Source organism: Heloderma suspectum, chromosome 3 (assembly GCF_057233095.1).
Source record: "Heloderma suspectum isolate Gila_16-S chromosome 3, 16-S_ref, whole genome shotgun sequence".
Taxonomy (NCBI): domain Eukaryota; kingdom Metazoa; phylum Chordata; class Lepidosauria; order Squamata; family Helodermatidae; genus Heloderma; species Heloderma suspectum.
Window position 1 is genome coordinate 113633190 of NC_139460.1, and position 23765 is coordinate 113656954.

The following is a 23765-nucleotide window of genomic DNA, read 5'->3' on the forward strand; positions in this document are numbered from 1 at the left end:
ACTCCAAATGTCTATTCGTGCTTAATGTGGACATTTAATTTGCTATAAACAATCTTTCACTTGCAACCTAAATAGAGAAGCCCTCATTAGCAGAACGCCCCCCCCCCCCAAATATCAAGTTCTAGCCAATAGTGTAAAATTCGGCCTTAAAAAATGTTAAAGGGCAAGAAATTTAGAAATCGTGAAGACGTTTCTACTATTAGATACATGCTAAACCCCATTACATATATTGTGTCAGGTGGGTTTCCTAAAGGAAGTGAGGCAGTTGCTCAGGGAGGCCCAGCTCTGCCATTATTTTGACTCACTCCTACACAGTCAGTACAACATGAATGGCAGACTGCATAGCTAATGGCTGAACTGATTGTCTCATTCTTAAAAGTCAATCTATTTTTTTTAATGAGCTTTTTACTTCTTTAGGATTCTTGCTTGAGGCAGATCACCTCACACACTTTCGCAATGCAACTTTGTCTTTGATATGCTTCAAAATTGTATTAGGAAGTCACAATTTTAAATCCACTAAACTCCCCCTTCATCCCATATCTCAAGATTTCCGAAAAAAGAAATAGAGGAAAAAGAAGAGACGGAGGAGGAGGAGGAGAAGGAGAAAAGCCCTATTTGACTTGGGGAGGAGGGGTGGGGGAGAACAGAATTTCAGGGTTAACCTTCAATAACATTTCATAGAATCATAGAATAGTAGGGTTGGGAGGGACCTACAAGGCCAACCCCCTGCTCAATGCAGGATTTAATCAAGTTATTTTTTAAAACCTTTCAAAACAACCCCTACTTCCCAAAGAGATATATTTTATTTAAATAGAATGTTAGAAGCAACAGTTTTTAGAGTTGGTTCTGAGAACATTTTAAGGGTGGTGAAATACGGCATACTGGGTGTGTGGCGGCCATATGGCCAAGGGATACCTTTTTCATGTGTTCAGATCACAATCAGTTTTTGAAGGGTGCATACAAGATCTGACTTTTCCTCCTTGAATTCATCCGCCACTACCACACATTTGGAAATTCACTTCACTACACTTCAAAGGCATTTGAATAAGGCCTGAATTGTTACAATGTAAAGCCTTTTTGACAGCATGGCTGGTAAGTTGGCTACTACATCTGCATAGAGAGGGCCCACTGTAGCAAAATTGGGCAAGATATGAATCTGAAAATAATGCAGTACAGGGATCCCCAACATGGCACCCGCAGGCACCTCCTATTAGGGATGTCAGAGAATTCTGCCACGGATCTCGGTGAGGCTAAATGCCAGTGCATTCGGCTCCCCGAAATCTGTGGCGGAACGAAGCCCCCTGCCCCCCCCCACGAAAGGCGTGCGAAACGGGACACTTACCTGGTGCCGTTCGCGCTGCTTTGCGAATGGCGGTTGCGTCTGAGGCCGCCATTCGCTTCCCTAATTTTGCTGTGATAGGCTACGTAAATACTTTACGTAGCCTATCATGGCTAATGCAGGGACGCCATTTATCCCTGCGGAGGCCGTGATAGGCTGTGTAAATATTTACGTAGCCTATCACAGCAAAAAAAACCCCAGGGGCACAAATTGGGTAGCAGCCGCCATTCGCGTTCCCTTTTTTTGCCCTGATAGGCTACGTAAATATTTACGTAGCCTATCACAGCAAAAAAAACCAGGAACGCAAATGGTGGCCGCCGTAGCCGCTGCCATTTGCATTCGCAGGCTCCACACGGTGCCTGTGAATGCACCCGGTCGGAGTTGCAGCAGAGCAGAGCCGGCCAGGTTAGGATTTCGGGAGGAGGTGTGGAGTGCCTCCGCCCCACTGCGAATCACCCCCTCGAAAAGGTAAGTAACTTTTGTACATCCCTACCTCCAATGGTGCCCCTGAATGGGTCCCCAACATGGCGCCCATGGGCACATAAATTTTCCCCATTTTTTAATATGCATACATGGATTTGTATGAAATGCATACAACTTTCTAGCAACAAACGTGGACCAAATATTCATATAAGTATCCATTTGAAGGTGATGTCTATATTCCACCTTTCAAATATTTAAAGTGTTGTAAAGTTCTCAATCCACTGAATTATAGGAGGTGAGTGTTTATTCTTCCAATGTTGTAATACTAGTCTTTTAGCTGTCAAAAGAGCATAGAGAATCCATTTATGTTGACCATTTATTAATTTCCATGAAGCAGGTAAATAATTTAAAAGGGTGTGTATATCAATGGATATTAAAGATTGTTGCACTACAAAATGTTTCTGTGTAATAACTTCCAAGCAAAAAGAAGCAACTACTGGACTTTGCCAAAACATATGTCTAAAAGAAGCATTAGCTGTATTGCACTGCCAGCAATTAGCTGAATTAGACAGTCTCTTATTAAAGAGACATTGTGGTGTCCAATATACACAAAGCAAATGTTTTTGCTTAATAAGACACAGCCTAAGATCCATAGACACAAAAAGTAGACATCAAAGTAGCAATCTACTGATTAGGCATTTTGTAGTGGTGCCCACAGCAGAATCTCAAATTCCTAAATGCGCCCACGGGTCCAAACAATTTGAGGACCCCTGATACAGTCAGTGCAAAAGTCTGCAATATGTATGGAGTTCTCTTAGTTGGCTCTTCCAAGTTGTATCAGAAACTGAAACAATTCCATCTTGTCACACACAGAAACTGAAACAATTCCATCTTGTCACACACAGAAACAAATGCACAGAATAATAAACAGAGCCATAGTAGATCTTGAAGCCTTTCTGGTACATGAAGTAAAAAAGTGGCAATCAAATTTTAATTGAGGCTACCTGGAAAAAAATAACCCACAGATGGATTCGCATCCTCCTGGCCCTAAAAGTGAGAATTAACCCAAATAGACACAGTTACATTGCTCAATGTCTAATGTGTTATTGTGTGCACCCAAGTGATGTGTTTTCCGCATAAGGCAGCAATGACACTTACCTCGTTGATGCTTATCTCTGCTTCCACATACTGCAGACCTTTCTGAAGTATGGAGATGAGGGCAGCAGGGGGCACTAGTGTTCCATTGATGTTGGATTGGCTAATATGACTCTCTATTCCAAATGTAAAGGCTGAATGGGAGAAACCTGAAAGCAAGAAGGGAAGCCATGATATGAAACATATCAAGCACTCCGCAATGTGACACATACCCTAAACACAGCAATGCTTAAACCTATACCAAGCCAAGGAGATGAATTTGTCAGATTAGTTCATATGGCTACAAAGAACTACAATGGTTTCCTCCCAGTGTTTCCTGCAAACATATTTTACAGCGAAAGTGCAACCATGAAAACAACAAGCAAACAACAACAACACTTATGTATTTTTTAAAAATTACAGTTTGATGCTTGAACTCTTTTTCCATACATAGGTTGTAGTTATCTGCAAAGAAGGCACAGTCATGATTCAGTGCACACACAGGGGAATGATTATTTCACGTAGAAAAAGGCAGTTTTTCAACCTTCTGCACCCACAGTTCTCATTACCAGCTTAACATAGCAGGCAAGTATAACTATTCTAACAGAAAGTGAGAACCAACCAACCCCCAAGAGAAAAGTCAAGATTCTCTACTTGCACATTTTCTTTGCAGGAAACAAAGCTAAACTGTACCGTGCTGGCCCAGTGCAGATATAACGCTGCCAATCTCTTAACCATGGTTAAAACATTAGGAGCGAGCAGCAGGTCAAGCTCCTCTTTCCTTGTCTGCATTAATGATAGTTCCTGGCAGTTTTAGAAAGAGATGGGCGTAGAAGGAGAGTGAGAAACAGGATATGTGCGCATCGTATGCAGTGCAGTTCATCTGGAGTCATGTGGCAGACCAAGATTTCTCTCTGTATGGGGCAAAATCCAATATCACACAAGTGGACACATGCTTGTGCATTGGGACTTTCCCTTCCTCTCCTCCCTCCTGTAGCCCCACATGCCCTCCATCTGTTCTGGAGAATCCTCAAACTCTCCAGAGAAAAATTGGGATTTGCTGCTCCCTGTACTGCTGACAGGAGCCATTCTCTTGGCAGAAGGCATCAATTGGCTACAAACTATGGTCCAGTAAAAGCGGAGAGCTGCTGTTGCCATTAATCTAGACACTACCAACATGCCAGAGGAAGTGCAGACACAAGATAACCTAACAGAGGCGGCAGAAGTAGCTCAGTTGATATCCTTGACCATCCACTCTTTCTGTTCCAGCAAGGAAATCTTTTTCAGGGAGCCAACCTCAGCTCATCTGCCACTGTGACAATAACCAGATGAGAGAGCTTGGCTTACCCAGGCAAATTGGATTCTGGGAAGGGCTTGAAGACAAACCTTATTCTTAAGAAGCAGTACTGTGTATATTGACATAGGAATGACCTTGTGAATAAGTAACCTGAATAGCACTGGTAAGTTTGACATCAGAGCCATCATAGAGGCCTTGTAGGTATGTAGATGTTTCCACCATCAGCTGAGGTGGCGTTGACTTCTACTCCTTCTGATAGTTGCTGAGAAAGTGACAGCAATTAACCTGGCACAACGACGATGAGCAATATGCTTAGGAATCTCCAGATGCTGAATCATTCACTGTCACACTGGACAGTTGTGAGACTTTAGTCTGTAGCACAAAGGTTTTCCTGTATCTGAGGGAAGACCTGGCAGAGTACTCAGAGGAAAGCTGGGAGAATGGTGTTCAGCCCATTCGGGGGGGGGGGCTGCACTCCCCCTAATGGGTCAGGTTTGCAATATAGGGGTGCTTATTGATCCAGCATTGTCACTAAAGTCTCAAGGGGCTTCTGTGGCTTGAAGTAATTATTAGCTTTGGCTGATATGCCAGCTATGACCACACCTGGATGGAGCTAACTTGGAAAGAGATACAAGAGTGGCCATTCTCTTATAATCTCCCATTTAGATTACCTGTAATGTGTTATACATGGGACTGCCTTTGAAAATGGTCCAGAAAATAGGGACTGGGTATTACAGTCACATTACATCAGTGCTTTGTCAGCCACACTAGCTCTCAGACCATTTTTGGGCCCAATTCAGTGTACTGGTGTTACACTTTAAAGCCCGGGGACCAGTGTCACCTGAAATATCTCTTTCTCCCACAAATAAATACCCAAACCTTAATATCACCTTCAGAGGCCAGGGCCTACAAGTGCCCCACCAAGTAAAGTGAGGTGGGTGGCTACCAAAGAGAAATCTTTCTCGGAGTTGAATATTCTGCCCAAAGAGGCTTGCATAGTTCCTTCATTATGGCCTTTTCAGCACCAGTGAAGAACACTTTAATTCACCCAGGACTTTGAAATTATGTTTCTATAATCTGGGCTCTTGATGTCAGATTTGGAATGCATTTATTTATCACATTTATATCCCACCCCAATGGCAGATGAACTTGGGGTTGTTTACAATCATAAAAAAAAAACACCAAACCAAAATAATACAGTAAAACCAAAATAATAAATGCAACAATAAAAATATCATACTGAAATATTAAAATATTAAAATATGAAAGAGCCAGCAATAAAGTTAAAAACCAGAGCAACACATTAAAGATTAAACGCCTCTTGGAAGAGGAAGGTCTTAACCTGGTGTCAAAATGTGAAGATGCCCGGTGGATCTCCCTGGGAAGGGCATTCCACAGATGTGGGGACACTACAGAGAAGGCTTTTTTTCCGGGTAGCCCCCCATCACACCATTGTGGGTGGCAGCACCCAGAGAACAGCCTCCAAAGGTGATCTTGGCAATCGGGCAGAAGCATATAGGAAAAGGCCCTATTTTGCTATATTGGTTTTACCATTTTCTCTGCTGGTGAAAATATTTTAATGCTGCAATTTACTGTTTTTGATATTATTTGATAAGTTATTGGGCAGACTATATAAATAAACAAATAAATCAAGGAAATAGTCAAGAAGCGTTCTCAGGTAACTGGCTATCCAATGAACTGAGAAAGAACATAAGGAGGTAGGTGATAAGGGAGAAGGAGGAGGAGGAAAAGGCTGCAGGGTAAGTCACAGATTAAGAATAGGCTCTGATTAGGGAGAGGAGAAAAGAAAGATGGTGACAAGAAAGAGGAGGAAAGTCAAAGAAAAGTGGCAAGGAAGAGCGCAACAAGATGAAAACAATTTGGACCAGGAACTCAGATGTCATTACTAATGAGTAGCACAGATAATTTTACACTAGTCTGACCAACAACTGGAAAGACCACCTAGCAGTAAAGCATCTCTCTGTAGACAAGAAGTTGCATTTCAGAACTAATCCCCATTTATTTATTTTTATTTATTTAAGTATTTATATCCTGCTTTTCCAGGCAGATAGTCCACAAAGAGGCTTACAGTATAACTAGTCTAGTATAAGTAGTTTAACACAACTGAATATTTCATCATAGAAGTAATTTAAAATATCAAACACATATGAAATGCATTAAACTTAAGTCAGAAGTGTTAAAACATCCCAATCCAGACCAGCAGAGATAAAAACACAGAACTATAACAATTTTCAAACTCAAGACCGACATCAACAACTAAAAAGTAGATTGAGATAACAAGATATTTAAGGCCCCTTTAAAGGTAACTAAAGAGGGGGCCAAACGCATATGCCATGGGAGGGAGTTCCACAGGGATGAGGCCAGCACTGAAAGGGTCCTGTCTGTTTTGCCAACTAATCTAAGTTACTTTGATGGTAGGCCTGAGAGTAGGGCTTCTGTGGCTGATGTTGGTGCCTGGATAGGTTCATACAGGAATAGTCCTTCAAATGAGGCATGCACAGCGTGTTTGCTATGGATATCTCTGGTGAAATGTTACAACAGAACATGACTCTGATATTTGGTCAAGAACTACTTAGAACTCTTTACAGAATTGGCAGAAGATGAACTACAAGATGTTCTACAAGGAGTTCTCCAAACTCATTACGGTTGGCAGACATGAGGATTTCCAGAATCGCAGGAAATTGTTGAGATATTACACTCCTGCATCTGGGGATGAGATGGTATTACTAAAAGATTACTGTGTTTGGATTAACACAGTTAGAAACGTGTATGCTATACTATGTGTGAAAGCAAAGATCGAATAGCAAATTTTCCTTTTGTAGACCGCTTTTTAAAATATAATTTAGAATTAATCTACATGATTAAGCCTATTGATGACTATTGTGAATAACACCTAAAGACATGGGGGGATGGGGGACTTCGGTTTCAGTAACAAAAGGCAGTTTGGAGTAGCCTGAAGATGAAAAGGAGAAGAACCAAAAGGAGCAGAAAGCTATGTTTGAAATTATCTGCAAGATAATTTAAAGTGTACTTGAAAATAGCGGAAGGTGTAGTCATCAAGGATGTATTTTTCTGCTGACTAGTGACTTCCCAGTGCTTCATCATGACAAGTACATATGCCTGAACTGCTAAGATGGAGGCACAAGCATTCAGGGACAACTCCACAATAAGCAATATAGCTAACAAGAAGCACCTATAGATACTCTAACCATTCCATTCTTGAGACACAGAAGCAGTCAAGGATGACGTATTTGCTGGAGATCTGCTCATTTCACTGTATGAGACTCCTCTCCTCTGGCTTAAATCCAAAGGATCCTCAGACAGATGCCAACTGTATGACAGAATGCTCAGATTTGGGGCCAAACTAAATGTCCTCCTAATCATGCATGGTGAAGCTATACATGATTGTTTTCCCTTCTCTCCTGCAAGCATGCACGGCCCCAATTTCGATCGGCACCATGGCACTTTGAGAGAGGAGGGTTTAAGCTTCCCCCTCCAACCTGTTTTTTTCCTGAAATTTCACTCTCCCGCCCGGGGGGGGGGGGTGTTAAAAAAAGAAATAAGCCTCCACTGGAATCCATGTCATAAAAACATGGGAGGAGCCAGGCAGTTGAGCGTGGTAACCCAGGGTTCCCCTGGAGAATTAGGGTGCTTCCAGACAACATTTTATTATGCAATCGCTCTGCCTTATTTATGGAATTTAACAGTGGATCAAGACGATGTGATCATCAATTTGTAACCCTTCTGTGTTTTCCTACTGCTTCTTACATCTTTTTTCTTACCAGAAAAAAAATCCGTTAAGGAAGAAAAGATGGAATAGCTGCAGTACGTTTTGATGGAGACTGGTAGAAGGAGGGATGTGCGAATAAGTAAAGCTCAAACTCACTGAGATTTGCTGGTTTCCACCTCAAAGCTCTTTCGAACTTGTGTCTGTATCAGATTGCAAACTTCGTTCTCTCTTTTCATTAAAGATGTGTGTGCATTTTTGTACACATTTTTACACACTGATGCATCAGTTGTACGCTTTTTTGAAATGTACATATTTTCTCCCATTGACTAAAGTGTGTTGGTGCACCTTTTTGAAATATATGAATTTTTCAAATGTACTCATTTTTCAAATTGCTGCACGAATCACATTGCAAGCTTTAAAAAGTACAGACATCAACCACACATTGCATTTGGATCCACCTTCAGTTCCAGGAGGAGTGATTTGGATAAATTCTGGTCAAAAAAAGAACTGAAACAAATTACTCATACACCCCTAGCTAGTCCTCTGTCTGGAAGCACCATTATTCTAATATTACAAAGGCATGTGGGGGAAAAAAACACAGCTTCTGCCTCAAGCAGGAAATTGTCTTCGAATGGAGAAACAGGCAAAAAAGTCTCAAGTGAGAATGTCCCCACCTGTCAAGAGCTTGTATTGTTTATAAGCTGCGCCTGTAAATACAGCTTCCCTCTGCAATAGCACCCTGTCACACTGTGAAGTACATTGTCTTTGAAAATGCATGTAACCAATCCAATGAAGTCAATGGCCTTTTAGAAAAGAATCTCCTTTTCTTTTTCTATAAAACTTCTAGTCCATTTCTGAAGCCATTAGTAGGAGATATTTTCAATTTCCTTGTTTTCAAACGAAAGAAAAATCTCTTGAGCGGAAGGAATGGAACTACACAAAGCCCCTTAAAAAGTATTTAGTGTTGAAATCACTATATTGTAGATTACTGGAATCGAAGGCTTGTCTGCACATCCACTTCACTAAGAAAATTTCAATGTCTTCTTTCTTCTAGCTCGTTGCTGTCTGTCCCAGACGCCCAGCTTAAGCACGTAAGAAGAGCCGCGCGGGATCAGATGAAGTTCCACTAGCCCAGCATTGTGTTCGCACAGTGGCCAACCAGGTGCCTGCTTCTAGCATGTCTGTGCCTTTTTTTTTAACAGCCAGTGCTGCTCCTGTTCCTAGGTCCTGCAGCTCCTGTCTCAGAAAAAGTGGTATCTCACTTGCCTCAAGAAAACAGCACTGTTTGAAAACTTCCTATGGACGGAACCTTCATAAATATTTCATGGCATTACAACAGACTATGCCCTGTGAGGAAAATGGAGAAAGGGGAAACAGAATTTTTTATTTTTTATTTTACTCCAGTGTATTAATTTACACTGAAAACACAGCAGGGCTTCCTTTAGAGTAGCTCTCACATATAAAGAGAAAAGTAATTCTTTAAAAAATACCTGAGTACAAGACACATGCATCCAGCAAGGAGGTGCAAGCACATGTAGAATTAATTGTGTGTCTTTTACAAATGCAGGGACTGGTGGTGGATCCACTTCTGAATGTTTTAAAGAGACATCCATTTAATTCTACAGGCGTGCTGCTTTTACAATTAACTGATGAGTTGTGTGTACTCCGTTCTGTAAAAAGTAAACTGAGAACAACAGTATGATGATTATCTGTTAGGTATCCCATACTAAGTGTTATCTGTACATCTGGGGTTCTCGAACATATTTGCCACAGCAGGTAAGAAATGAATGTGTAACTAAGGACCAGTTCTCAAGATACAACCACTGTGGGAAGTCTGCTTGAGGTGGCCTCTGCATGGCAGCTACTCCATGCAGAGCGCTGTTTTGAGTATACTAGCTTGCTGAATAGATGTCCCCATGCGGTGTTCTGTTGCCACCAGCAATGTCTGACAGTAGCGCAGAGACAAGTAGTAGAAACTAATACACATGGCAATCTGGTACACATGAAATGGCTTACTTTATGAAGCATCCATCACCCAGAGGGTGGCAGGAATATTCTAAGAAGCAGTCTTAAGAAAGAAAAAAGCAGATTAGAGTCCATAAGAGATATATAAAAAAGGAGAGCTCATAGAATATTTCATGCTCTCCATGGGAGGAAGAGAGAAGGAATAAAAATTAAAATAAATGAGTTGCTCTAATGTCACCCACTGCACTCATTCAATTCAGTATGTGAGATCAACTTTCACCCATATTACATCGGCCCAAAGCAGACATTATGTTAAACAAATGGCAAGCAGCTATGCCTTTTGTTCTTTTTAACTCCAGAGGCTTGCACTGACACTGGAGTAAAAGAGAACAAAAGCACTATAGCTAGGTTCAAACAACACAAGAAGCCAGACTATGGGTTGAGTGTGGGTTGTCATTGAACCATGGGTTGTTGTTGAATCACGGGTTGCTGTATTGTGTGAACCCAGTTGTGCTAACAAACCATGATCAGTTTTTTTAATGGGTCGAACACATATTAGGAAGTTCACTGGCTGTTAAATCTCTTGACAAGTTCATATATGAACACCTGAGACCTATGGAAATGAGTCTTACACAAGGATTTGCAGTCACAAATAGGTTTCTAAAAAGTGGCACTGAGTCAGCATCCTAACTCTATCTCCAGTCCTGAGTAGCTTCAATTGCTGGTGCTGCTTTGCCAAGCAACCAGATATATCTACTGGAAAATATCTTCAATAGTAGAACATCTGGGTCTTGGGAGTGCCTTTTGAGACAGTGTGAGAGGGGGGATGAAGAGGAAATGGTGTAACAAGATCCTGGAAATAAATAATTTCCCCACACTTTAAACAGCAGTGACAGACCTGTTAGATGCCTAACAAGAAACATCTTTCTAAAAACAAAAACAAAAAAGCCCCAATTCACAGCTGTGCACAATGAAAAGTATTTCAGAGTAGAAAAATTTCACATTTACTTCTTATACTTGCAGCACAAAAATAGCTTTGTTCGCCCTGAAACATATCCTCCTGTCTAGAGACTGAAATGGCCTTAAGAATGGCTGTTGAGTTGTCTGGTAGGCCCCCACACAGAAAGAGTTGTAAGGATGGGCATAAATCCAGGATTATGCCAATGCAAACCTAGATTTAAATCCAGCCAGAATGATATGCCCCACATCTAAGGTTTATGTGGCCTTGAGGGCTAAAAGGAAATAACAGCATCTGCAACTGGATGCATCCCTTGCAACAGAAAGGTATGCTCAAATACTGTATCTATTGACTCACTTTTGGTCTGTATCAGTCAGCTTTCCAAACTTGCCAAAGGCACCATGCAAAAATTAATTCCCTAGAATATTAAATCAGATTGATTCTGAAACCTCTTATCGTTGGATTTAAATGGGTTGGCCAAAATAGAAAAACTACATTCTAGGGGCAATGATAACCACACATTTTCCCCTTTCATCCCCACCCCTTTTCGCTCTCAGCTTCTTCCCGTTTCACCTACATCCAACCTATTGGACATTTATGAAGTCACAGTCCTTCCTCCTTCCCAGAGTCTAATGTCACAAGAACTTCACTGCTCCAACAGCATTATGGGGAAAAGACACAAATGTTCCCCTTCTCCTTTCCTATTTTATACTGTATTCTCTAGAAATTTACCCTTGTACTTACCTAAGTATTTAATGAAGTACTTAGCTTCTTTCCTTCCTCCTCTTCAGCATATTCTATTATGAAATGCATGACAAAGTCATATCTCTAACTTCTCTTGATCTTACTAGTCCAAGGAATCTTAGCCAATCCATTTATTCTAAAATGAATTTTTAAAACATTATTTTCAAAAATGGGAATGAAGTAATAAATATGAGGAGCATACCTGGTTGGTAACACAGCTTTTATTCCTTAATACGATATAGTTCTGGATCTACCATAGAACCCCATTAAAAATAGATGTGCAGGTAATCTGGAGGTTTGTATGGGCTTCAGGCCCATTCAGTAGCACACTTAATTTGTGTAGCCATGCCCACTTCGTTGCATGAATTCAGTAGCTGCCATATTCCAAAATAGCTGACACACAGGGGATATGAAATACTAACGAACAAGGGCATGTAGAAAGCTTGTTTTGGTGGCAAAATATTAGTTCTTTTAGTCTAGATGGGTAGAATTAATCTTAATAGCCACTATCATCACCAGTGTGGCACAGTGGATAGAATGCCAGACTAGGGGAAGGAAAATCTGTTTCAAAACCCTGCTCAGCTATGAAGCTCAGTAGGTGCCCTTTGACCAGTCACCATATCTTTGCCACCTTTTCTTACCTCAACAGGGTTGTTGCACACATTTTTGACTGATAAATGCAAGTAAGAATTTTTTTAAAACTTGGGTTTGTTATTTAAGATGCATTCTCACTTACTTAAAATACAGCAAATAATTGAGAACTTCTTGCATTTTCACATTCTTGCATGGCATGTTTTGTGCACACAGATGGTTATCGCTTTTTCTGGTAAAGGCATAAGGCACTTAGATGATTGCAAAACACCACTCATTTTGTCACAGCTGCAGTCCAAGAGCAAAGGGAACAGCCACTTTACTCAAGAAATCAACCATGTAATCTACTTTTTCTTTCCATACATGACATGTTGCCATCTCCTTCAAGTGGTGATATCTCTTCAGTAACTGCTGGGGTGGTCAAAAACGTGTGCTGTTTGAATACTGTTTCTGATTTCAGTGGTTAATAAATAAATATTTATTTACTACATTTTTATCCCATCTTTCCTCCAAGAAATTCAGGTGGTATACATGTTCCCCTGTCCTTTCATTCTCACAACAACCTTATTGAGGCAGGTTAGGCTAAGAGATACTAACTGGTCAAAAGGCACCAGCTGAGCTTCATAGCTGAGCAGGAGTTCAAGACTAGGTTTTCCCGCTCCTAGTCCGGCACTCTATCCACTACACCATACTGTAATGGTAACAATGGCTATTAATAAGGCTGGTGTCAGGAGTAGGCATGGTTGGGCACCTGACAAGGGCCCACACCTCAGCAAGGGCCTACTGACAAGAGCTCCCTGGACTTGCTGCTCGACTTCACCATGGCAACCTGCTTGTTCACCTGCTTCTTCCTCTGGCCCAGACAATAGTGGTGGTGAGAAGGAGGAGCAGCAATGCCACAGCCTATTTGTTCACTGATCAAGCAAGCAAGTGGTAGCATAATGAGAAAGAGGATGAGGAGCTAGAGCAGCAGGTGACAACGGCAGTGAAACACACTGAGGCAGGGGCCCACTGAGGGTGTCTTACCCAACAGCTTTCATAAAACAGGTTATTAATAGTTCTTCTACCCATCTTGACTAAAATAACTTATATTTTGCCACCATAATGAGCTATCTACAGAGTTTTGTTCATGAGTTACTGCATATCCCTGTTTACATGTCATCCATCTTGGGATTGGAAGCTACAGAATTCATGCAACAGAATGGGCATGTCTACCCAAGTTAAATGCGTTCCTACACAGGCCTGAAACATATACAAATTTTAAGATTCACTGCGCATCTACTTTTTTATGGGGGTCTATGGTAGATCCCAAGGTAATAAAAACCCCTGAAAATCTCCAAAGAAATAAGTTCATTTCTGAATGGGCAGATTCATTGTGTGACTAACAGAAATAATCTTCACCAAGTGTCAGTGTTTCTTATGTCTGCACAGTGTCTGATAAACTGGAACTTTTTATTAACAACTGTATAAAGAGCCGAATAGTGGCATTTATTCAGCAAGGTAAACGAGCAAATACAGTTGAAAGATACAAACGTGTTAAAATGCCAGTGAGTTGGATCCAGACTTGTTCATGCTTAGAGTAGACGCAATGAAATCAGTGAGAGTTCAATTAGCCATGACTAACCTAAGGCCCACTGATTAAAATGGGTCTGCTCTAAGTATGATCAAGTCTGGATCCAATGGGTTAGTTTTAACATCTGAAGTAGTATACTAAGTGCAATCTTATATTCGGGTGACCATGTGTCTGTTACAGAGGGAAGTCCTCTATTTGAAGGGCTAAGGTTTCAAATTCCTGTTTAAAGAGAAAGAACCACAAGGACCGTTGCCCACTAACACTTAGCATCAGAACTTCAGACTGACACAGACACATAGGTCACCTGGTCAGTCTTCCACACTAGGTTGAGAATTACTGTATTTCCATTTAAATTACTATCATTATTTCTAAATTTGTAGCTATACATTGAAATTAGCACACACACATTTTACCTCTTTTGTCCTCTTTTTTTGGTGATGCAGTTCCTCCCTAGGGAACTCCGTCATGCCCCCTCTTTAATGAGCTTCCGTCGTGCATTAAAAACGCTGTTGTTCAGGCAGGCATTTGGGGTGGGTTAGGGTATTTTAGAAAATGTTTTTATTGTAGAATTTTATTGTTTTAAACTGTTTTTATTGTATGTTGTACATCGCCCAGAGTGGCTGGGTGACCAGCCAGATGGGCGATTAATAAATTTAATAATAATAATAATAATAATAATAATTTCCTCTTTTTTGGTGATTCATGTGGCCACCCTATCCTGTACATGTCTACTCAAAAGTAAGTCTAACTGAGTTCAATGGAGCTTACTCCCAGGTAAGTGAGTAAACGACTGAAGCCTAAGCCATAAATGCTGGGACTAAATTAGAAGTTACATGGGAGATCTTAACGTTTTCTTTGAACTTCAACTTAACCTGCACTGGGGCCTCTGCACCTGATTTTAGAAGAGAAAAATATTTGGGTAGATTCAGTCACAGATCTCCTATATAACATGTAGCTTAGGCCTTAGTAGATGGCTTTGGCCAAGCAATTCTTTCTCAGCCTTCTCCCTTATCCCCCTACTATAAATAATATTGTATTATTTTTAAGATAGTAATTATTCTGTTTATAACAATTATTTCCAGAGGTCCAGGAAATACATCCTGTATTACAAGCCATCCCACAGTTCCTGGGAATGGACAAGAAAGGATCTTTTTGTACTTTATTCAGCTGTCAACATTACAGTACATATGGCTGTCTACTAAGTTTCATAAAACCAAGGAAGTGTGTGTGACTGTGTGTAATATACAGCCCTTTAGTTGGATAGCTGACCCCGTCAGTATCTGCCAAGGATTTAGAACTACTCAAAATGTAGTCATCTATCAAAGGGGGGGGGGAATGTTTTAACTAGGAAAGTACTCTCAATAAGTTTAATAAGTTGGGAAAGAAATTTTAGATTAGCATCATTTAGCAGTTCTATAAACCTACTTATTATTTACAGGTTTTTAGAAAGAAAAAATTACCATTAAAGTAATTCTCTTTCCCATTTTGTATAACGTGATGTTGGAAAGTAAGAGCACCTCAGATCCAACCATTCATTATAATTACATATGCTGATGCATAAAATCTGAGATCTTTTCAATATGGCCAAGGCACAAAACAGACCCCCTTTTACCCAAACAGATGAAAACTATTTTTCAGCTCTTTCCTTGGGAGAAAAAAAAGGTTAACGGAGGTAATGGAGACAGTATCCAGGTTCACTTTATGGCAAGGAAATTATACTTAACAGATTTTGCCCTAAGCTGTGCTCTGCAGTCAGTCATAATAACTACCTGTAACGAGCAACAGTGAATAGGCCATCGCTGTTGACACAACGTAATGAGCTATGCAAGGCTTTCAAACACGGAAATTTTCCGTAGATAGCCACCATAGCATTTTCAGTTGCCAAGACAGTAAACCCTCCTTTATAAAAAATTCATCCTAATCTGGGACACAGAAAACTGCCCATTTGGATATTAAGTCTTTCTAAAAACATGCCATCAGTAGCTTCCAGGACAACTAACTTCTGGGAAAATGTAGCTCAAAAATGCCAGCTGACTCTTATGCATGTTGCTCACCAAGTATTCAGATTCTAGAGCAGGAGTCATTTCATCGTACGCTGAAAAAAAAAAAATCTAAGCAGCAGCAAATAAATCCTAATTCTATCTAAATTCTTTTAAGGCAGCACTCGTGCAAAATCAAATTTGCCAAGCAATCCCCTATCTAAAGACAGGTGGCAATTTTACCAGTTATTTTCTTGTATGCCAGATGCACAACTGCCATTAGATCTGGAATTGTACAGGTTCTATTCAGGGTCAGCTCCGGGTTGGGAGGGCCCTTAGCAAAGTGCAATCCGGTGACCTCCTTCCAATACTGGTGCCTTCCTCCCAGCTCCCAGCTAAGGTTTACTTAATAGCAGTCACAGACAACTGGGAAATTGCCATTTTAATTTCCTACAGTGCCCCAGAACGATGCTATGTTATGCACTCCAGGGCATTAAAGGGAAATTTTAAATGGTGGCTTCCCAGCCCTAGCCACCTGTTGTGGAGCACCGAAAGCAGGCATCAGCACTGCCCAGGCAACTACCTGAGGGTGCCACATGCTGATACTAGGCCTGTTTTATTAATCCAAAACTAATTACATAGAGCACAAGCCTCAGTTCTACACGCTGATTCCTGTGAGTCACAAACCCTGGCATATCTGAAGAAGCTACACTTACCTGAGAGGAAGTCCCAATGAACTCAGTGGAACTTATTCGGAGTAGACATAAATGGGACTGTACTGTAAGTTACTAAGTTACTTCATGAAGACTGTTAACCAACAAGACTAGATCTCTCAGGATGTTTGACAACTAAACACAGACTTTCACAAAATGCAGTTAAAGCCACCCTTTCCATATTTTATTCCTCTTACTTGCCATTTGTTTAGATTTACAAATAATGTGAAATACTGCTTTATATTTCTATAAGAGCAGATATATGTCCCAAAGGTATCAAAATTAAATAAACAACAGCTTTCTAACGGGTATTATCTGTAATCTCTTGACCTTTAGAGGAAAAATCTTTATTTTACTACCATTTCGAGATACCTTCACTTTTTTTCTTACGAGTGCATGAATGAGCTAGAATTCAGCTCTCATGACCAATTAAATAAGGTAAAATGAAAGCCAGGACTGATGGGGGAAAGGGCCTGGAAACAAGGTTTGGAGACAAAAAGGCAAAAGGAGAAGGTGTCTGGTTGCCATCAACGCACTGATGACATCCAGCTCTGTATCTCTTCCTCATTCAATCCCAGAAAGGCAGTAGAAGTTCTTAACTGGTGTTTGGAAGCGATGAAAGATTGGATGTGGGAGAACAAGCTAAAATTAAATCCAGACAAGACAGAAATGGTTTTGGTCAGTGGGAGACTTGATCCAGGAGTATGTATATGGCCTGTTTCATGAACATAGCCCCTAACTTCCATGCCGTAACTTTCTGCTTGCTTTGCCCACAAAAACTGGATTCCCCTCTCCCAAACATTTCTTTATAAAATAACTGTAAGGGAAGAACATACTGAAGTGAGCAGAAGAAATCAAAACTGAAACTGAGTCTAGACTTGCTTTTGCAGCATGACCCTAGCAACACCGTGATTCTGAAATGAGGAGGAGGACAAAGTTTAGCATAATAGAACATATACGTAGAAAAATTATGCTTAATTGAGAAAAAAGGGTGGAATGCAGATTGTGAAGCTATCTGGCTGATAAAACCTGTAGGCAAATTCATATATGGACAGCCAAGACATATGGAAGCCATAATTGTTTCTTTAAATGGACCTTGCACAAGGATCAAATGCATCTACACAACTGATTTTCTGCATTGTATGGGTTTGCACTGCCCTTAAACTACTACAGTCACCATCTGAGAATGTTCCTGGACCCAGCATTGTTCCTGAATATCCAATTGGCAGCTGTGGCCAGAAGTGCTTTTGAACAGCTTGGGCTTGCTGCATCCATTCGTTGAGACATTTCACACATACTGTAGTCATATCCAGCTTAGACTACTGTGATGTACTCTTTGCGGTGCTGTCTTTGAAGAGCACTTGGTAAGTTCAGCTGGTACAGAAGGCAGCAAAGAGAGTTTCAACAGGAACAGAATACGTGACTCCACTATTACATCAGCTGCATTTGCTTCTGAGCCCAATTCAACATGCTGCTTATTACCTTTAAAACTTCAAACAGTTTAGGATAACACTATCTAAAGGGCTGCCTTCTCCTGTATGTTCAGGTCCTTTGGGGAGGTCCTGCTCCACATCCCATAATCAATTGAAATGTAGGAGGGGAAAGGGCCTTCTCTGTTATGGCACCCTGTATGGTCGCTCTTCCTTGTAGATATTTCATTGATTGACTAAAAAAAAAAAGGTTCCATAGGGCCTTTGGTCAGTGATAGAGTACTTCTGTCCCTATGGTGCTGGTGCTATATTGTGGTGACTGTTCCTCCTGGTTGCTTTTGTTTTGGTATTGTTTTTATTGCATTCTGATCGATTTTAATGGAAATGTTATCAGCAGCCTCAAGCATTTCTTTAATGGAATGGAAAGTACAGTATATGAGTTAACAAAAACAAACTGTAACAAGGATAAATAAAAAAAACACATACCGTTTATTTTACATCTGCCTTGGATAAAATTTGCTATGTAATTTGGAAATCACTGGTAAAATTACTTCGTAAAAACACTCAAAGACATATAGTGCATTGTTATGGAAAACAAGTTACCTGACTCCTGGAGATAGCGATACACCAAGAAATTCACTTCGTCACTGGTTATGCTCATCTTAGCCCTACCTCAATATGATGAGGTTTGCAAGAAGAATCCACGCTCTGTTCAAAGAGGGAGAATGATAAACACATCTTTTGATGCATAATCACTTACATTTTTATGTAAACATTAGTTTATATGGGAACACTCTAGACATGCTTTCATTTACATCTGAATTACAGCTGAAGTTCAACAACACGAGAGTCTGAAGCACCTCAAGCTCTTCTAAACTTGGATGTTTAAAGCTTTGAAAGAGCTTCCCCATATTTTCTTATACAGCTTTACTACAGTGCTGCTCAACAGTTCCAAAAGAACTAAGCCAGCAGGCCAAGGCTCTGGGACTCAAGAACTCGCCATGGAGACAAAGCTGTAGGTGTAGCTCATATTTTCTAGCTCTCCAAGCAATATGGCTGCTCCCCGTTTCTACAGTTGTAGAACCTTCAATTCCAGCTGTGTCGTACTTTATTTTAACAGGTCAAGCAGGATACCTTCTTCCACCATCCACTCCCTGAGTCGTTATGTCAGGGGTAGGCAACTGGTGCCATTCAGATGTTTTGGACTACAGTTCTGACGTTCCCTAACCATTGGCCATGCTGGCTAGGGCGGATGGTAGCTGTAGTCCAAAACACCTGGAGGGCAACAGATGTTTTGCCTACCCCTGTGCTAAGTTAATGTAATATTAAAAAGCACAAGCAAATACTGAGGAACAAGCAGTTCTATTTTTAGAACAAATTACTGAGGCATAATGCACTTTTGCTTATTTGGCAATGTGGTGCAGCCATTTGGGACATACAGACCCATTCCAACCCAACATTAAAGTGCCAGGAGAGCTATTTAGACCTTCCCTACGCTGTGCAAGCTACACAGTCATCTCCGCAATGTGGATTTCTGTGGCAAAAAGTGAAAGAATCTGAAGTAGCGATACTAGGAGAGCCAGCTCATCCAGCACCACTGGGTAAGGACGCAACCACAGACACCACTGAAACATCAAATAATGGCAATTATTGTGTAGTGAACAAGCCACATTTAGTACAAGTTTCATAATTCACTAATGTAACAATATCTACAGAAACAGAACAGTTTATCCATGACTAGGTGGTCAGTGATTTGAAATCATATAAGCTTAAAACTTTGATTTTATATAAAAAATAAGTACTTTAAAATACGTAATTATGCATACACAATGTAGTAGGAGATCATGTTTATTTTCTTTTCAAAACAAACAACTCTCACAGTATCAGTTTTTCAATATTTAGTCCAATAATTCCAATATTTACATTACACCTTCTCAAAACCACAACACAAAAAAACTGTACGAAACTATAGGATAAAGAGTGGATTCCTACAGGTTCTTTGCTTCATATCTGGCATGTGTCTCTTTTCTGGCAACTAAGAGACCTTTTCCTCATTGAAACTCTTATTCAGCAATGCCTGCTGCTTAGAGTAGCATCTGCTGCTTTAAGTCAGCTACGCTCATCTACAGGCTTTCCCAAAGCTGAAGGTCATGCATAACTCTAGCAGATGTCTCTGCATTATTTATGTGAATAGTTCTTTGGAGCTGTGTGGTGCTTTTATTTGACTGTCCTAATATAATTCATCAACCATTCAGACTGATTCCCCCCCACAGTTTTACAATCATGGTAAATTAGGACGCTTCTTCCTAAGTATTAATTTTATTTATTGCAGTAATTTGTACTTCATACAATACAAACAGTAAGTAAACCCTTTTTATTTTTATTTTTTTCTTCAGGAAAACCCTGGTATTTTGTCCTTATTTAACAGGTTTTTACTTCTTTGGAAAGAAACACATTTACTTTTCTAATTAAAGCTCTGATCAAAAGGTTGTGCATAATTTCCCCTCCCCCATTGTCTTTAAAATGTAGAGCCCATGAGGAATATTCAACAGTATATAAAGACACAAATAGATGGTATTCAAGGGTACACCCTGCTCCAAAATGGCATTGTTATCTTAGATTACCTTAATGCCCTGTCCTGTACCCGGAGAATTCTTCTTGATACGGTTACTGGGTTATATCCAATGTTACACTAACACCATAGGAGTTTGTCAAGGTTCTGTCCACACTAGCAGAAAAATTTCAAGAGTTACCATTGTTCTGCAACTGCGCACAACCACTAACAGAACAGCTAGCACAGCTAGCACAGGCAACACCTAGCCTAATGGAGCTATAATGAGCTGTGCGATGCCTTGCAGAATACCTTGCACATACCGAATCACACTTGGATTTCACACTTGTACAAGGATGAAAACTGGGTTTCCACAAGCAGTAGAAGCTTTGCGCTAGTGGGATAGCACCACTGAATGCAACCCATTTGACTGTCACACCAGTGCAAAAGCATGGCTTGTTGAGTTGTGCCAATGTGCTGTGTCAGCTCAGCAGGGCACACCACTCGTAGTCAACCAGGAACAGCCACTATGGCCATTTCAGTCAATACCAGTATCACACAAAGGTGTTTCATCATACAGAATTGGGCATGTGGTGGACATGACTAATCTCTCCATCCTTTCTACCAACATTTTGGTCGCAATGGTACCATCTATGGCACTAATCCAATACACAAGTTATTGAACTTGATATGAAGCATAAACATGACAGTCTTGCACAGAATGATGAGCACTGTCACAGTCACATATATCTTTAGAATCAGGGAGTTATTGCTTTTTCTTGTTGTTAAACTGCCCCAAGACAGTTTAGCAAAACCTGAAACTCTTAGATGACCATGCATTCAGCCAAACAAAAGTGCATTTGTGGCAATTAGATGCTTCCATTTTAAAAACTCCCACATTATATAAGTTACAATCCAATATCATGTGAGTGGATTTCCAATCATGCAACAGAACTTTCACCTCCTTTTCTCATCCCTGCACCCCACCATGCCCCTATAAAATTTGCTCTGGAGATCCTGCCAATCCCCAGGGGTAGATTTTGAAGGGGGGGGGGCTGCAAGGGAGGAACCACCCCTTAACTGTTACACTGACAGAAGCTGTTCCATCAGCAAGAAGGCTTAATTGGATATAACCCAGTATGAATTTAATATTTTATGACACAACACTTGTGATATACTAGTTTGCAACATCTCAGTTTAAAACAACAATTAAACTGTCAAAATATTCATGAGTTACAATATTTCAGTACTCTTCAGTATTCAGAGATCTGGCTACAAAATGAGATTCCAATGCAGTATTCTATGTTCAAATAACAGTCGCCCAATGAAGACATACATGCGGACAAATTACATTGTAATTGATTATTCATATCCTTCTACATTACAGACCCTGGAAACCTTATAGTGATAACCCACTTGTTCTTAATGTTCTCATGCATACTTCCTTAGAGAACAACACCCAAGCATCATGAATGAACATTACAGCCGTGAAGGGATCTGGATTCTAGTGTGTGGTCTTCCACAGATTTCCTGAGTAATTTCTGGCATGTTTGAGATTGCATCTGGTACAATTTACAGAAGAACAATTTCATTTTGACAGCAACAAAAAGAAATGTAATTTTTAAACCCTTGAGTGTTAGTAGAATTGAAATAATTTATGGGTGTGTGTGTGTGTGTGTGTGTGTATGTATATATATATATATATATATTGAAATAGTTAACTATTTATACACATATTCCCCCACTCAAAAGCCATTCTCTGTGTACAAATATAGTATATTAGAACTGGCCAAAGTGATATGAATATTAATAAAATACTGTTCTTGGCAACAATATTTATGTATACGTTTTCTTTTTATTATTGCCTCTTAAGATCTAGAATACTTTTACTTACTGGATTAGAAACCAAAAGAAAATCATTGTATCTATACATCTACTTACACACACACACTACCATATTCCTTCAAAACAGGTACTACTTCTTCTTTTGTATTAGCATTCCAGTTATTCGTATTCCAGTTATCTCTGGATATAAAAACACACTTTGTCTTGAAGACAGTAAATGGGAATTTGCTTGACATAAATAAATCAGATTGTATCTCCATAGTCCATACACATTATTACTATGCCAGAAATAACCAGATGATTTTTGTTCCTTCCACCTACACTGCCACAGGTGCCACCACATCAACAATAAGGATGAAGACAACAGAGTACATCAACCACTACGATGGGCAATGGCTCAATCCAGGGATGCTCACATGCCAGAGAGTGTTCAGTGCTAATAGTTCAGTGAAGATGGAGAGTGAGACAGGCACACAGATAAGAGGTAAATGGTAATATCATCTGTACCAGTGTTTGGAAATGAATAACCTTTCACATCTTGAGTATGGAAGTTAATATACACACATTACTGTGATCACAGCAGATAGTCTAGCCAAGTTATTTCCGATTTTGCTCAGGCAAGTCATTGTACATTCAGAAGCAGGGCAATAGATATTTTCTTCCTTTGCATTGTGGACATTTTAGTTTTCTGTGTAGAGTGATCATGTGTGTTAAGTTGTGCATGTAGAAGCCTTTATTTCCCCTTGTGCCTTGGGATCCTGCACAGGTTGGCATAGCAGTGGATAGTCTACTTTGGGATTGTGCACAGGTTAGCATAGTTTTGCATAGTCTACTTTTGCTTTCGCTATAATAGGATGGCCTACTAATATGCTTTAATTTTACAAAGTAATAGTTATACCATGTTTTGAATGATTAGAAACAAGCTCTGAGCTTGCACACACCTGGTGCGGAGGACTTAATCCAATCATAGTTTTCCCATTTGGATATCGACAGCAAACTGTGGTTTGATCAAACTAGGAAGCATTCTATTAAGCAGAACATGAGATCACCAAGGGAGTGTTCCATTAAGACAGCATGAGCACAGAGGTTGTTCCCAGTTCTCCAAATCATGGTTTGGAGAATCAGAGAAAGCAGCCCTTACGCAATCTAGCTTAAGAACATGTGCTTTGTTGTATCAGACCAAGGTTCACCACTTCTATCTTTGTCTGAAAGAATTCCAGAACCAGTATTCTGGACTCATCTGAAATCAAACAGAGGTCCACTAGTGGACTAACCTTCTGCACACCCTGAGATAGCACGTATAAAGAACTTGTTCTGTGCATGCTATATCCCCTTGCTGTTCCAACTGCATGATATTGCTATTCAGGAGCAAAAACCTATCACTGACCTCTTTCCATCTTTAAAAACTGCTATCCTGGTTATAATTAAGGGGCAGTGATCTGATTAGGGTGGGGGGTGGGGGAGCCTCCAAC

General features: G+C 40.2%; 1 protein-coding gene and 1 pseudogene across 7 annotated transcripts in view; one reads left to right on the top strand and one right to left on the bottom strand.

Moving 5' to 3' along the window:
* The window catches only part of TBL1X (transducin beta like 1 X-linked), a 199109-nt gene that overhangs the window by 32039 nt on the left and 143305 nt on the right, over positions 1-23765 (bottom strand). For all 7 annotated transcript variants that reach the window (XM_084844235.1, XM_084844236.1, XM_084844238.1 and 4 more), the window contains 2 exons: positions 18501-18605; positions 2921-3066 (listed from right to left, as the gene is read on the bottom strand). In XM_084844235.1, coding sequence (XP_084700361.1) covers positions 2921-3066; positions 18501-18558 — 204 coding nt within the window. In that variant the 5' untranslated portion in view covers positions 18559-18605. The remainder of the gene's footprint in view (positions 1-2920; positions 3067-18500; positions 18606-23765) is intronic.
* LOC146350095 (heat shock protein HSP 90-alpha pseudogene) lies at positions 6772-7346 on the top strand (annotated as a pseudogene).